The following is a 16,450-nucleotide window of genomic DNA, read 5'->3' as shown; positions in this document are numbered from 1 at the left end:
CATGGATAACTGGCTAAACATGTATAAAAACGAATGAGTTAGTGATTTCTAAGTTCATGGCTTGCCTAGCTTCTACGAGTAGGCGCCATCACAACTCCCGAGGATGGGAATTCCAGGTCGTGACAATTTGCCTTTGATCTTATGGTCAAAAATAAATTTGTGTGTATAGGATGGCTTGTGTGGTAAGAATTTGAATTGCAAGTCCAAGTCCCGTGCCATTAGTCTAGAACTTGCCCTGAATGTTTGTCTAGGCGAAATCTTAAGTGTAGTTTGACTTGAGAAGTGATTATAGGCTCTCCTTGATCCGAATGATATCTTGAAAACATCCATAACTTACCAATGATAATATCCCTAGTCAACCTTTTTGAGCCATAGCTTTTTTTCTTCAAAGACCATGATACAAGCCTTTACCCATTCTAAAAAGACCCTCTCTTGGCACCCGATCTTTCCTTAGTACAAGGCAAAAGCACAAGTTTGGGGGGAGAGACGAGGAATGCAATAAAGTGGTAAAAGGTACAAAATGAAGAAAAGGAAAGGCACAAAGAAAAATAAAGAAAATCAAAAAGTCAAAAAGAATGAACAATGTAGAAGAAATGAAGGGATTCAATAAAAGTAAAGAAATGAAAGGTGTGGAGAGTTTAGAAAGGAAAAAAAAGTTTGAAATGAACAAGAAAGAGTGACAGTGTGTCTCTCTAGCCCCTAAGAAAGAAGTAAATGACTCAAAAAGTCAAGAGAATATGTGCCAAAATGAAGCAAATAAAGTGCTAAAGGGAAGATGGAACCTACTTAGACTAAATATTTCCTACCCTGAACCAAAAGCCTTCACTATATCTCCACAAAAGCCCTATATGATCTTGAGTTGAATGAAGTTTACATTAATGGTGACTCACATAAGGGGCAAGCTTATGGTACTTAGAGCCGGACTTGTGACCTTTCTTTGAGAGAGATGAGTGTGTTTTCCACAATTCTCGTTCTGAGTGCTACAACCTAAAAGTGAGGTTTGCTTATGGAGAGTTGAGGAGTATAAGTTTGGGATCCACAATGACCAAAGTAGTAGAAAGAGTTTCCTTGATGAGTTGAGTCAACTCTTGATGCTTTTGTGTCACACTAAACCATGGTGCTTAAAATGTTGAATGTTGTTAATGATTCATTTGAATTGAGGGCAATTGTTAGTCCCAATTGATGCCAGGTGAGGTCACTTTAGGTCAGCTGAATTTTCTTGGTTATATTCTTAAGGAGGTGGGACTTACTTTGTTTGCTTGAGGACAAGCAAAAACTTAAGTTTGGGGGAGTTGATAACTAGGGATTCTAGTCTATTTTATACTTTTTTTTACTTGAGTTTTGGACTAAAAATGTATATAAGTAATCCCGAAAGCTTACATGTTGTGTTTGTTTGCAGTGTTTGGTCAAAAAGTGACAAGGAAGTTAAAACCAACTCAAAAAGGAGTAAAACCTGCTCAAGTACCAAGAACAAGTCAAAGCACTGCTACAATAGTAAATCCACCGCAACAACAATAGCCCCACTGCGACCGCAGTGCATTTGTTGCGGTTTGCAGTGTAAAAGATCAGAGAGATGCAATTTTGGAAACTCAAGCACTGCGCTCCGCTGTAGATTCTTCGCGGATGCAGTAGCCTCTTTGCGGCCGCAATCCATTTTATGCGGTTCGCGGAGAGAGGATTTGGAGAGTTGGGAGTTTGGAAGTTGGAAGCCACTGCGGTCCGCGGTCCATTTTGTGCGGTCCGCAGTGAAGCCACCGCGGCCACAGTGCATTTTATGCGGTCCGCGGTGGCTAGATTCAAAGATTGAGAAATGAAGCTAAAAGGCCTCACCGCGACCGCAGTACCTCCGTCAGGGGTATTTTTGTCCAGAAAATTCAGCCTTGTATAAATACTTCTTTTTCACATTTTTAGGGTATCTTTATCGTAGTAGAGCACGTGAACAACAGTTTTAGTCCATTTTGAGTAATTTATAGCTAGTTTAGCATTGAATCTTCAATTCTTAGTTTGTAATCATATTATATGGGTTATTTTTCATCTAAATATCTGATTTTTTCCATTATTATGAGTAGATAGACCCATTAGCTATGATTGTGGCTCAACCCTAGTGTGGGTAATTGACGAGTCTTTTGTTTTAAGGCTTAGATGTTTATGGGTGGTTGATATTTGGACTGATTTGTGTTTTCCATGTTGAATTAGTAGTTGCACATACTAATTTGTGCCTATTTGATTTGGGCTCTTCTTGAGAAAGAGAGCTTGAATATAGAAAAATTTGTCCAACAAGGAATTGGGGTGTATTCAAGAGATTGATAGCCCTAATTAAAGGGTTAAACCTAGAGATAGTAATACCCGACTTGAGCCTATATTGCTTGCACAATTTTGACACCCAACTGGTCTTGAGAAAGTCAATTAGGGCAAAGTCACTCAAGCTACCGAGAGGTATAGAGTGAGTAGTTTCGTGCATGGCCATATCGCAATCCCCAACATAACAACTTTGTCTTAGGCTTTAGAACCCGTCAAGTATTCACCTAGGAGAAAGTCACTTCCCTAGTGCATCTTTAACCATTTAGAAAACCTTACAAGCATTCATACTTAGTTTAATTTTGCATCTCATTAGCATAAAATTAGAAGTATCAAACAAACAAATATGATTGGAAGTGTAATTAAGTGCACTACACACTACTAGTTTAGATAGGAATCCAAATCCCAAACATTCTAGCTCCCTGTGAATTCGATCCTGACCTTCTCGGGTAAAAGCTGCATCGACCGCTCTTACCACTTTGTAGTGGTGTAGGGTTGGACCCAATTATCTAACCATACCAAATTTACTCAAATCTGATACCAAAATCTCGATCAAAACCCCAAAATTTGGCCTAAAAATTTTTTCTCAAATTTTTCCCCAATTTTCCAACTCAAATCCCTAATTAAATGATGAAATCAACAATGGATTAATGGAATACAACCGACAACGAGTTGGGAATCATTACCCTATAAGTTCCTCTGAAAATCCCTCAAGGAATCCCCAAAATCCGAGCTCTCAAGTCCCAAAAATGTAGAATGAATTCAAACCCTCGATTTTCTCTCTTTTCTGCCCAGCTAAGTCACTTTTGCGAGACATCAACCGCACCTGTGGGAAACAATTGCAGGCGCGAACGTCACTTATGAAAGCTGGGTCAGCATCTGCGGAAAGGGTGCTACACTTGCGTGTGCGCACCTATGGAAAACTGCTCGCTTCTGCGGTCCTTCACCGCTTCTGGGTCTCTCTACCGCATCTGCGGGCATCGCAGATGCGGAATGCACCTCGCACCTGCGACCCCTAGCACTCCTCATTTTTCTGCTTCTGCGCTTCTCCCTCCGCACATGCGATCACACACCTGCGATCTCCCCACCGCAGGTGCGAAAACACCAGAAACCTGATCACTTCAACAACAACACAACTTCAATTGTTGATCCGTCAAACACCCGAAACTCACCCGAGGCCCCCGGGACCTCAATCAAATATACCAACAAGTCCTAAAATATCATACAAACTTATCTGAGCACTCAAATCACATCAAACGATGCTAAAATCACGAATCTCCCTCCAAATCAAACATAAAGAACTTGAAACTTCCAAATTCGACAACCGATGCCGAAACCTATCAAACCACATCCGAATGACCTAAAATTTTGCACACAAGTAATATTCAACACTATGGACCTACTCCAACTTCCAAAATCAGGATCCGACCCCGATACTAAAATTTCACTATCGGTCCAAATCTCTAAAAATTCGACTTTCGCTATTTCAAGCCTAAATGAGCTACAGACCTCCAAAATACAATCTGAGCATGCCCCTAAGCCCAAAATCACCCAATAGAGTTAACAGAATTAACGAAACTCCATTTCGGAGTCTTCTTTACACCGTTCCGACCACGATCCAAATTCTAAAACTTAAGCCTCCGTTTAGGGACTAAGTGTCCCAAACACTTCCAAAAACCAAAATGAAACCTCCCAGCAGGTCATAATAGCATAAAAAAGATACGGGGGAGACAGTTAATAGGGGATCAGGGCTCTAACTCTCAAAACGATCGGCCAGGTCGTTATAAGATGGGGTTACATCAAGGATCGACTCTTAGCCTATTTTTGTTTGCCCTGATGTTGAATATGCTAACGCTACACATAAAAGGGAAGGTACCATGGTGTATGATATTTGCTGATGACATAGTACTGATTGACGAGACATGGAGTGGGTAACGCTATGTCGGAGGTTTGGAGACAGACGCTGGAGTCTAAAGGTTTCAAGTTAAGTAGGTCGAAAATAGAATATTTGGAGTTTAAGTTTATTGAATGGATGCCTGAAGCAGAAGTGGAAGTGAAGATTGATACATAAGTCATCCCCAAAAGGGATAATTTCAAATATCTTGGGTCTGTAATCCAAGGCAGCGGGGAGATTGACGAGGATGTTACTCATCGAATTGAAGCAGGGTGGATGAAATGGAGGCTCGCTTCTGCGGTTCTGTGTGATAAAAATGTACCACCAAGATTTACAAGCAAGTTCTATAGAGTGGTGGTTAGACCGACTATGATGTATGGAGCGGAGTGTTGGACCGTCAAGAAGTCCCATGTTCAGAAGATAAATGTAGCTTAAATAAGGATGTTGAGATGACTGTATGGGCATACCAGAAAATACAAGATTAAGAACGAAGGCATTTGGGACAAGGTGGGTGTGGCATCGGTGGAGGACAAACTACGGGAATCGAGGCTGAGATGGTTCGGGCACGTGTAGAGGAGAGACATAGATGCCCCAGTCAGGAGGTGTGAAAGGTTGACCACAACAGGTCTAAGAAAGGATAGAGGTAGGCCAAAGAAGTATTAGGTGAGGTGATTAGGCATGATATGTCATTGCTCCAGCTTATCGATGACATGACTCTCGATAGGAAAGGGTGGATGTCGAGAATTAGGGTGGTGGGTTGATAGGTAGTCGTTAGTCTCTTAGACTTATCAGTAGTACTAGTAATATTTTTGTATTTTTTCTTATTCCTGGTTCCTTATTATTACATGTTGCGCCATTTGCTCCTATTATATTATTGTTGCTACTTGTTGTTACATTATTTTCACTGTTCCTTGAGCTGATGGTTTATCGGAAACAACTTCTTTACCTTTACAAGGTAGGAGTAACGTGTGCGTACATATTACCCTCTCCAAACCCCACTAATAGAATTACACTAAGTTTGTTGTTGTTGTTGTTATATTTTCTTTTGTCTTTTCAAAGACTAATGTAGTACATGAAAAGTAATAATGACTCATATATGATATTTCTTTGAGCATTATTTTAGCACCATTAAAATTAAAAAGAGATATAAATTAGGATGGAGGTAGATTCACAAATAAAATTAGTTATTATCACGGAAGGATATGATAGGATGAATAAGATTCACAATTCTTAATTAAATATTTCGAACTATAACCCTAAAAAAAGAAAAAATACTAGTAGTAGGAATCACTTTCTTGCAAATCCAAATTAATGGGACAATGAAATACGCACACCAAATATAGATTTGTCATTTCAATTTTTTAATAAGTGAGGTGTTAGGCTGGCCCAATAGAAGCCACACTCTGAATTCACTATCCAAAACATAAGGAGACTCTCACCCAATGGCAACTAATACTCTAATTTCAGCATCCTCCCCTTCACCCTCTATGGCTTCTTCTCTCACCGGCGCCGCCTCTCGTTTCCTCCCCTCCGCCACCATCGCCGCCACCTCCTCCTCCTCCGCCACCACCAGGCTTTCCCTCTCTTCTTCTTCTCCTTCCCTCAAATGCCTCCAATCCTCCCCTCTCCTTTCTCACATCTTCCGCTACCAGGTTCGAAGTTCGATGCTCTTCTTTTTTCGTATTTTTTTTCGGATTTTCGTTATAATGCTATTTTTCTTCATTGTAGAAGCGATCCTTGGTCGGAACATCATCTAGTGGAAGATTCAGCACGTTGGTCTCGCCGAAATGCGCCGCGTCTGATCCTGATCAGTTGAAAAGTGCGAGAGAGGACATCAAAGAGCTGTTGAAAAACACGTTTTGTCATCCTATTTTGGTAATTTTACACTTACATGGTCACTATCACTTTTTTGCTTACTGGTGTTTGACTGGGTACAGACTTGTGATCTAAATAAGCCCTCTGTTTCACTTATGAAACTTGTGACCTTAAATATATTATGACATTTGTGTAGCTATAAAACTTTTCAAACTTTTAGGATTAAAAATGTCAAAGCATATGCGAGGCTATAAAAACTTCTCATTGAAAAAATATAGAAAATGTGTCATTCTCTTTGCAATGGACAAATAAAGAAATAATTTCAAACAAAGTGGAACAGAGGAGGTATATAAAATGAGAAGTTATAAAAACGTGTCAATTCTTTTTCGACAGACTAAAAAGGAAATGAACTTTAGCTGAAATATTTTTAACGCTTAAAAATGGTTCCAGGTTCGATTGGGCTGGCATGATGCTGGAACTTATAACAAGAATATAGAGGAGTGGCCACAACGAGGTGGAGCTAATGGAAGCTTAAGATTTGAAGTTGAACTAAAACATGGAGCAAATGCTGGTAACATTCTTCATTTTGTTACCTTTTTTTGGCCCACTTTCTAATTTTTCAGCTGACAATTAAGCCTGCAATTTCAGGACTTGTAAATGCACTGAAACTTCTCCAGCCAATCAAAGACAAGTATGCTAATGTGACATATGCTGACTTGTTTCAGTTGGCCAGTGCAACTGCCATTGAGGTCATTAATTACTTCTGGTTCTTTTTTTTTTTTTTTTAATGTTTGCTTGAAAGTTAAAATTCAATCACTTGATTTTTCTACTTTTCAAACTTATAGGAGGCTGGAGGACCAAAACTTCCCATGAAATATGGGAGAGTAGACGTTTCTGCGCCCGAGGAATGCCCAGAAGAGGGAAGGCTTCCTGGTGAGAGATTCTTAGCTGTCATCTATTTTTCTTTTGTACATCATGATTTTCTGCAGCTTAGCTTATCATGCATGGAAACTACTGGGCAAGATATGTTGAATGAACTTTATCCCTGTGTATAGTATTTAATAGACTCCTGCAGAGTCAACCACTTCATCTAAAGCTATCTTGCTCTTATCCTCTTTGAAACATGGTGATTAGTGAAGTTCAATTGTTTTGCACAAGGTTGAGTTTGGTACGAGGTCGCGTAAAACTTTTTTCTTTTATTTGAAGTTCATCAAATCCTGGAAATTAAAGAAGTGTGTACATCTGCTATTTAATGTAATTAAAAAAAATGGATCACCTGGGTGGATGAAGAGGTTCGATTGTTCGAACGAAGGAGCTATACCTAGGTCTTTGCTTACACCTCGGGTTAGACCACATTACCTTGCTGATGCAAGGGAAACTGCAACACCCTGCTAAATTTGTTTAAGCCCAAATTAAGTGGTCGAATCGCAAAGGTGTGTAGCCAACATTTCTTCAATTTAAATCTAAGTGTATACTTAAAAAAATACATCAGTAAACTTGAATGCGCACGACTTGATTTGTGATCCTCAGAACCCACCAAACACCATATAAATGCTTCTGATGTATCCGCCTTTTCTTTTGATAACTGAGTAATTTTTGAGGGCCAGTGTCGAATGGTTCAAAACTCGATGGGCCCTCTAACTTCTCCAAGTAAATTGCAGGCTTTTGTCTGTAGCGGCTTTCGAACCGGGACATGTGCCTAACTCATACATCGCATGTTGTACTCTTACCATTAGACCAAGGCCTTGGGGATCTAACGTGTTCACTTCATAAGACAAATCTTCATCACATCACTAGACATGCAACTTAAAATTTACAATGCCATTTATTATCATATTGCATTGTTGCATTACTTCCAATCCCGCACTACAAGAAATTTTGATGTCATCCAATTCTTGTTACCTTGGAATAGCACCCTACCATTGGACAAATTTAAGGAGTTATAGCTGTTAGAGTCCTACATCGGGTGGGATAGGGTTATTTGTCAACTTATATGATCTTGGACAATCCTCACCTCATGAGCTAGCTGTTGGGGTTGAGTTAGGTCCAAGGTCCATTTTGTTACACGGTATCAAAGCTAGACCCATTTCTATTCAGGGTTGAGTTAGGTCCAAGGTCCATTTTGTTACACGGTATCAAAGCTAGACCCATTTCTATTCTTGGTATATCCAATGTTGGACTCCCATATTATGTCGTCCACGATTCAGATGTCCAGTCGTGGGTATGCCCCGGAGTATTAGAGTCCCACATTAGTGTGGGATGAAGTTGTTTGCCTCCTTATATGATCTTGAGCAATCCTCACATCATAAGCTAGCTTTTGAGTTGAGTTAGGTCCAAGGTCCAATTCTTAACAATAGCATATGGTCATCTAAATCTGACATTCTTTTAGGGCATAACATGTGTCTAGTCTGTAACTTTGGGAGAAAAAAGAAGTCTTTGTCTGTTGAAGTGAAGTTATACTTTTCATCTTGCAATTGTTAAATACAGGTGTAGACAATGTTTTAAAACCTTACTTTTTCAAAAGGAAAAAAGAACAGGTATACTTAAAAGCTAGATTTCACTGGGTAAGGACCCTCTTCTATTTCTTTTGTGCCAAACAGGCTGCTTTAATTTTGATCATGTTATTTTTTCTTAGAATCTTATATAATGCTTTACCTAACTCTCCTGAATGTTTCGGTCAGATTATTCAGCTTCCAACTGAAGCAGATCCCTGTATGCCCAGTTGCAGTATGTTGTATGTCTTAGATGGTCTACCATGACTTTCTTTTTCTAATCCTTCATATTGAAGAGTCTAACCTTCTGCATTGCATCTAATAGTCTCCTATTGCAAAATTATCCTCCATTTGCTTTGGTATATATAACTAACTTAATCTTATTGATTAGATGCTGGTCCTCCTTCCCCTGCTTCTCATTTACGAGATGTTTTCTACAGAATGGGGCTAAACGATAAGGTAACACTCGTCAATGTTGTTCTCTAGTTCGTCTCACTAATGATTCAAGTTCCCTTTGCTCTAGCCATGTATGCTTCTCACTGGTGAGCTTTTTGTTTCTAGGAAATTGTTGCACTTTCTGGGGCACACACTTTGGGGAGATCCAGACCAGAGCGTAGTGGTTGGGGCAAGCCAGAAACAAAATACACGGTAGTCATTTCCTCATGCTACTTTATATTATCATTAATTGTAAATGGTTGTGCTTTTCGGGTGTTTTTTTCAAATTTCCATCTGGACTTATTTATTTTTTCAGCTATAAGATTAGTCTAGGGAGAAGACTGACCAATTGAGGATCATCTCAATAAAAAGCATGCTGCAGAACTCGAAATGCTTCTTTGTACTATACCTTTCTCAAAAAAAAAAGCTTCTTTGTATTAATGCATGTGCAAAGATGGGCTGGTTGGGTATGAATTATTATATTTACACCCTTATGAAACATTTGGACTTTGTTATCAAAACTCTTTCTTCCTCAAATTAGTTTGAATAATGTTCTCACATAGCCCTTCGTACGGAAATAGGAACTGAACTACTGAGGGCTGTGTAATTGGAACCTAAATTCTTATATTTTCTAATACAATAAGGTTAGTCTTTTGCACTTCACATCTCTGTTGTTCAGTCACTTAATATTAGTTCTCATGTCTTTGATCTTGATTTTTTGACTCTATGGTCTGTACTATGGTGCTTTTGTTTCTTTACAAATCTTGATAAAAACCAGATATCTGTTGCTAGCCTCTGTGCAAAGATCCAGTTATAATAGTTTTCTTGCATATTTAACAACTCTGGGTTTTTGAGCTGATTTATTCTGCATTGCAGAAAGATGGTCCAGGAAACCCTGGAGGACAATCATGGACTGTGCAGTGGTTGAAGTTTGACAATTCCTACTTTAAGGTGCCATATGATGATAATTGATACACTGAAGTTTGATGAAACAGGATGAGTTATTGCTTAATATTCTTTAATTTGAAATAATGTTAGGACATTAAAGAGAGAAGAGACGAAGATCTGCTAGTTTTGCCAACAGACGCGGCTCTTTTTGAAGATTCTTCATTTAAGGTGGAAAGGAGAGCACAGAATCATGAAATCTGTCAGTACAAACTTATTTTTCTACTCTAACAACTTACAAGCTTGCAGGAATATGCAGAGAAGTATGCCGTAAATCAAGATGTATTTTTCAAAGATTATGCGGAAGCCCATGCTAAACTGAGCAACCTTGGAGCCAAATTTGATCCTCCTGAGGTTTGTCAACAGAACTATTTTTGTCTGTTAATAAGATTATGCTTTTTGCATCCTATTTCTATATGCTGTAAGTCCACGCTCATCTTAAATTTTTATGAGGTAGCTGGATGCGCAATTTTCACCAATTTTTCATTGGTTACTATTTGTATGAAATCTAAACAGATGTTCTTGTGGCTTTATGAGCTCCTTGCAGAGGCGGATCCAGGATTTTAAGTATATGGTTCCTGTCGCAATTTCAAATTAATATACAATAATAACCGGGTTCACAAATAGATATTTATAGATATTTAATAAAAAATTTAACAAAAATACAGAGTCTACGCAAAAGTTACTGGGTTCCCAGGAACCCATATATTACACTCTAAATCCGCCCCTGGCTCCTTGTGCCTCCTACCGTCTATTTTTGCTGTCTAGCACACGTAAATATGGCGGCCTGACTAGTAATATAGTACGAATACTACTACCATTCCACAAAGAATTTGCACTAATCACTTGTTAAATATCAATATAGTAACCACTTTAATTTGTTCAGGCAATCTAGCTTTGACTAAAATGTTAAATTAACCAGGGATAAATCTAAGGATGAACTGAAGATGACGTAAAAATTATGGAATTTGCTCGAGCGTGAAGGCCTAGGACTAGATTTCTCTTAATACTTCATTCAACCGAATGCATCCCTTAAACCATACTTTTGTGAGTTGAGTTATTAACCTAGGATATTGGAGAATAATGATGAAGAGAACCCATTGTATTAAGCCCAGTTGGTGGTTATATAAGGCAGACTAGGTATGCTCCTATCACAAATCAACTCACCTATTAAGTGCATTGGACTTATGGTATTCAATCCTAGTCAGAACTAGGTTCCTTTTTCTAAGTTCAAACTAAAGTTTCCGAATAAATCCAGTTGGTCGCCAATCAATTAAAAGAATCAAGGACAAGATTGAATAACTAACTCAGTATGCATTAAGGATAAGAAAGAATGTCAGATTCCATTATATTTTTAGTTCATAACAAAACTCAAAAACACCAAGTAGATATCCGTAATTATACCTAAAGCACCAAGAAAATAGAGAAAAGAAGCAAAACTCTGTCAAAGATGACTTCTTTTCAAAAATTCCTTTCTTTGCACTTCAATTCCTTGCCAAAATATTCTCTGTAAGCTCCTGCTTGAAATTCTCTTTATATAAGTAATGGAACGGCAACTTAGAAAATTAGAAACACAGAGAAGCACCTGACGCTAAAGTTTGAGGTCCTAACTGTTGCCTAAAACTTCGTAGCCTGAATTTTGACTACCACCAATTGCTTCTGTAGTGCCTAGGCACTGATTTTAAGAGAGCATTTTGAAGTTGTGCTGCACCTAGCTGCTAGCCTTCTGCTAACAGTATACACCTTCAGTACTTTTTACACATGCATCTGTAGGGCTGTCCAATTGACAAACCATTTGACGACATGCATATGTAGGGGAGTCCAACTGATAATCCATTTAAAAAATAAAATCTAGGTCCTGAGCTCACAATATGGCTTAGTAAACCCTCATAGATACACATTAGTAAATTCTTAAAGTTGAATTAAAATGCAACTTGATTATAGCATGCTTAACATGCTGCAGAATGTGAACTTGGTCGGAGAAACCTATGGAATGCCCTGAACTTGGTCCGATATAAAATCAACTTATTATATGTCTCGCTTACATGAGTACCTGCAGCTCTTGCACTTTTGCTCTAGTCCTATTTTCAAGGGTCAACCTTACTGTACCTGAGCATGTGTCACTTCAAGCCTTTCTACTGATCTGAGAATATCTCGGCAAACCAGCTCTAATATGTCTTCCGTACTATTCATTCATCTGACTGTAAACTAAGGCCACTTCTGATTCTGAACTTTTTTTTGGCATTGATTCTGCACTATGTTCTTCATTAATCATTCAGCATTCTTTCATTTACATGCAAAACTCATATCTTTCCGGTATACTTTCATCCACTCCACCAAATTCAGATATGCCCCGTAGCTTAGCAATATTTTTAATCAGTTCCATGATAAATAATGTTTTCTTCACTCCGCCTCCTCAAATAATCTGGTTTTTCCTCCACGATGGTAAGGGCCAAGGATCTACTATTTAAGCACCAACCATTGTGCAACTTGTTGACTAAAATATTAGCAAATGTATGGTGACTAGAGAGAGAATGATATGTATTGAATTTCTTGGACAGGGTTTCTCAATAGACAATACTCCTACACAAGGTCAGCCAGAGAAGTTTGTGGCAGCAAAATACTCAACCGGAAAGGTAAATCTAAATTGCTTTGTTACTTTTCCTTCCGTTAATTAGTCAAATTTTCACACTTGCATTTTAATTCCTGGAGAGATGTGTACATGTTTAAATTTTACCTTTTCTGGTTGCTGCAGGATTAAATACAACTTATCGTCTTTAGTTCTGCCGTTTGTTTTAATTTGCCAAGATCAAGCTATTACCAAAATTTTGCTCTCAAAAATAAAATTTGGTAGCCTAATGAAGGAGAAATAAATTCAACGAGTCTTGCCTATTTGAATTGCAGAGAGAGCTCTCGGATGCTATGAAACAAAAGATTCGAGCAGAATATGAAGGTTTTGGGGGGAGCGCAGATAAGCCTCTCCCAACAAACTATTTTCTCAATATCATGATTGTGATTGGTGTTTTGGCAATTGTGACATCTTTGCTTGGAAACTGAGATGGCTTTGGTTTGATCTTGTAGATATTTTGAGTGCTTTGTATCGGCATTATTCAGAATGAAAATTTTGCCAGTCATATATGCAAAATTTGAAATTTTCACTGCTATTCTGTCACACTCATTACCAAAAAAAAAAAAAAAAAATTGTCACACTATGCTTTGTGCCTTGCAGTTCTGTCGTAACAGGAGAAGCTGCTGCTATTCAACCTTGACCACTTGTGTGGTTCGGTGACTTTGCATATGGAATTTCTGTGGAAATTCTTGTTTGGAGTGTTCCTATTATCTTCTTATATTGTTAAGATCATCTTCAAAGTTATTAAGAGCACACAAAATGTGAAAAATAATTTCTTCTCTTTTAGATTTCAGAAGGAAATTAAAAAAAGAAAATTAAGAATAATTTTTGCTGTAAGAGCTCGCAAGTTAGATATTTTACAAATCCTAAACTCATACCATGACCGATTAGCCAAAATGAGACAATCTTTTGGTCTAAGTACTTTTTTTTTCTTTTTTCTTGAAATATTAGGTCATATTGTATAGTTAACGTACTTATGTGTAGACTCTTGAAGTTACTAACCATTGGTTAATGCAACATTGTGAAAATATGAACATAGGATTAATAACTTGTTAGTGTTTTTTAGTTAAATCCATATCTCTCATTCTGTTGCATTCAATTCATTACCTTTTTTTCCAAAAAATGAAGAAGGAACAATTACCTTTAATATCAGCTTTATTCTCATATTTATGTGAAGTGAAGCTTGCTTACACGGGCCCTAACATGCGTTATCTTTACATACACAACTTCCTGGATTTACTATTTAATTTTTTCATCGATATACATAGATTATGCATATATTATATATTTATTGCCTAGTTTAGTTTAAACACTTGAGTGGGCAGCTATTTATGTTAAGTTCTTTATTTTTCTGCAGCTAAAACGATCTTTCAACATGTTTTTTCTTTATAAATTGAGGCTCTTCTTTCGCTGTATACTTCTGAAGAGTTACTACTATCATTTACATCCAAGATCACACTGTTAACGGCAAAAGAAAGACTTCAGAAATTGTTCCATGTTTTTTCTACAATATGTCCAAACATGCAACAAGGAGTATCCTTCCATTATCATCGAAAAGTATTAGAAAGCTTAAAGTTTTTTTTTCCCTTTTCCCTTAAAAAAATATGTGTAAAATGAATCATTTTTGTTGTTTCAGCTGAACGTGTAATAAAACATTGAAGAATCCATTTTTTAATAAAAGTATTCAATACCCAGCTATGAAATTGTCATTAGGCTACAATTTTCAATTATATTATGCAAAGAAAAGCAAGTATAAGCTACGTGTTCAGATAACTTATTTAAAAATAAAACTCCAAAATAAATGTATATTATTTTTTAAAATAAAAAACTATTCTTATGATTGTGATATCTAAAATTATAAATTTTTAAAAGGTATTTTGATGTGGTGGAAGAACGGGCATGTAGTGTCCCAATTTTTTTTGAAATGTTATAAGGCTATTAGAGGCTCGACTTGTGCTAATTATATTAATTTGTGTGCAGGTTTTGATTTAATAATACAAAGAATATCTCATGATCATGATAGTAAATGTATGAGGTGTATTTGAAATGATATAGGGTCTAAGAAGAGTCATTAGGACTAGTCGAGTTGGAAATTACATGATAGATTAAAGTTTCAAAGGAGCACACACAAAGCCTAACTTTAAACATACATAACTTAACATTTATAAGGTTTTATATAGATTTCTATCTATCACATTAAAGCTATTTAAGTCTAGTTTTCACCGGTTTAACTCATTCGTTATTTAAATATTCCTACAAGGAGTTATGACATTTTTAATGAAGATTGTGCGAAAGTAAAGTTGGTCAACTAGATGGGTGCGGCGCGCCCTGTAGTGCCCATTCCAGAAGTGATTTTTGGGCCATTGTTGTAGGCACCGCGGGGCGCCACCCTGGACAGTCACCTGGGGCCTTTAAAAACCAAGCCGGGATAGCTCATTTGGGTTCCAAAAATGATCTAACTGTTGAGGAACTCTCAACCTAAATTCTCCTAGGCTTCAACCCACGTAACAAGGTAAGTTTTATGGATGGTTTTAAGCTAAATACAAGTATTTAACATTATTGAACTGTCCTAAATCATATGAATTTGTCTAGATTTAAGAATCATCCAAAAAGCACAGGGTTTCTGAAGTTTCAACTCCAAAAAGTAATTCTAATGCTTCAAACTCGTTTATTATGTGTAGTTAAAAGTATTTGTAGTATTTGTTGCAAGTTTTAATGGTTGAAAGGTTGGATTCTAAACTTCTCGTTCATGGAATGAATAGTGTTCTTTGAAAATGAGGGAGAAGATGAGTAGTATTCATGGCGATAAAATTGAGAAATGCAATGAACGTATTGAGTTAATTGTTAGCTAAATTTGAAGGTGGACAACTAAGTATTCACTCAAGTTTGAATATTTTGGAAATATTTTAAGGAAGATGATGAATAGTGACTTGGCGGTATTAAAAAATTAATATAGTATCATTAATGACTCCAATTGAATATTAAATGGTAAGCGTGTGTCACGACCTAAAATCCCACCAAAGATCGTCATGACATCTAACCTCCAAGATTAGGTAAATCAACATGCTTTATAGATCCAATCGAATGAAATAAGATATAACATAATTGAAATAGCATAAATAACATAATAAACCTTCAACAATAGATAGCACAAGATATTACAACATCAAATCCCAAAAACCTGATAGTACCGAGTTATGAGTTCCAAAATGGTACAAGGAAAACTTCTAAATAATATAATAACTGTCTCAAAAAAAGATAGGGGAAGGGGACTCCAAGTGTGTGCGGGTGATCATGCAACACTTCCTTGAATCCTCCCTATTAGCTACAAGACTCACTCCTGAGATTCTATATCGCCAACACCCGGATCTGCACAAAATATGCAAAATGTAGTATAAGTACATGGTAATATGTACTCAGTAAGTATCCAGACTAACCTCCATGAAATAGAGATGAGGTTCAAGTCATGTAATATTCACTAATCAAATAAATATGTGTAGTTTATATTAATTCACAATGAGAATATAACAAAAGATGCAATATCATCAAATATCAAATCAGGAGATATCAACTCAACATAGGTATTTCAATTTTGACCAACAAGTCATCAACAAATAACATAGGCATAAAGTCGCATGTTAGAATTTAACACATAAACATATAGAATGCATAACAAGACATAAATAATTCACTCGCATAAACAAAGCGTTCACATTTATGTTCAAAATTCACCATAATCGGATTCTATATCAGAATCAACCAACATCAGTCAACTTATCATAATCCGCATGTAAGCTATTAAGAGTGAAACATGAGAGGGCGACCTTAGGGGGATGAATCCAAATTCACATGCTACACAATATAATACTTGTCCAAAAACAATAATAATATCATCATAGCTGCATGGCAAAGACCTCATGCATAACATCATCATTACCACAA

At 37.1% G+C, this 16,450-nt stretch overlaps 1 protein-coding gene across 2 annotated transcripts; it reads left to right on the top strand.

Annotated features, from left to right (window-relative positions):
* The first annotated feature begins 5,547 nt into the window (after positions 1–5,547).
* LOC104233186 (probable L-ascorbate peroxidase 6, chloroplastic/mitochondrial) lies at positions 5,548–13,043 on the top strand. Of its 2 annotated transcripts, none has more exons than XM_009786533.2 (12): positions 5,548–5,844; positions 5,921–6,067; positions 6,458–6,578; positions 6,656–6,756; positions 6,853–6,940; positions 8,891–8,958; positions 9,061–9,147; positions 9,811–9,885; positions 9,973–10,050; positions 10,129–10,233; positions 12,441–12,515; positions 12,784–13,043. In XM_009786533.2, exons 1-12 carry the CDS (start codon positions 5,635–5,637, stop codon positions 12,934–12,936), a joined length of 1,308 nt encoding a protein of 435 aa, XP_009784835.1. In that variant the 5' UTR covers positions 5,548–5,634; the 3' UTR covers positions 12,937–13,043. The 2 variants fall into 2 exon arrangements, with proteins under 2 accessions (XP_009784835.1, XP_070028149.1); XM_070172048.1 differs by having other exon boundaries at positions 12,635–13,043.
* Positions 13,044–16,450: the final 3,407 nt, after the last annotated feature.

Source organism: Nicotiana sylvestris, chromosome 4 (assembly GCF_000393655.2).
Source record: "Nicotiana sylvestris chromosome 4, ASM39365v2, whole genome shotgun sequence".
Taxonomy (NCBI): domain Eukaryota; kingdom Viridiplantae; phylum Streptophyta; class Magnoliopsida; order Solanales; family Solanaceae; genus Nicotiana; species Nicotiana sylvestris.
This window is presented reverse-complemented; position numbering and strand designations above follow the sequence as displayed.

What these genes read in the sequence shown, in the direction of transcription:
- LOC104233186 (XM_009786533.2), top strand. Translation starts at nt 5,635, where the DNA reads ATGGCAACTAATACTCTAATTTCAGCATCCTCCCCTTCACCCTCTATG. An exon ending in CTCACATCTTCCGCTACCAG is followed by an intron (nt 5,845 to 5,920) that starts GTTCGAAGTTCG and finishes TCTTCATTGTAG; the next exon opens with AAGCGATCCTTGGTCGGAAC. An exon ending in GAATGGGGCTAAACGATAAG is followed by an intron (nt 8,959 to 9,060) that starts GTAACACTCGTC and finishes TTTTGTTTCTAG; the next exon opens with GAAATTGTTGCACTTTCTGG.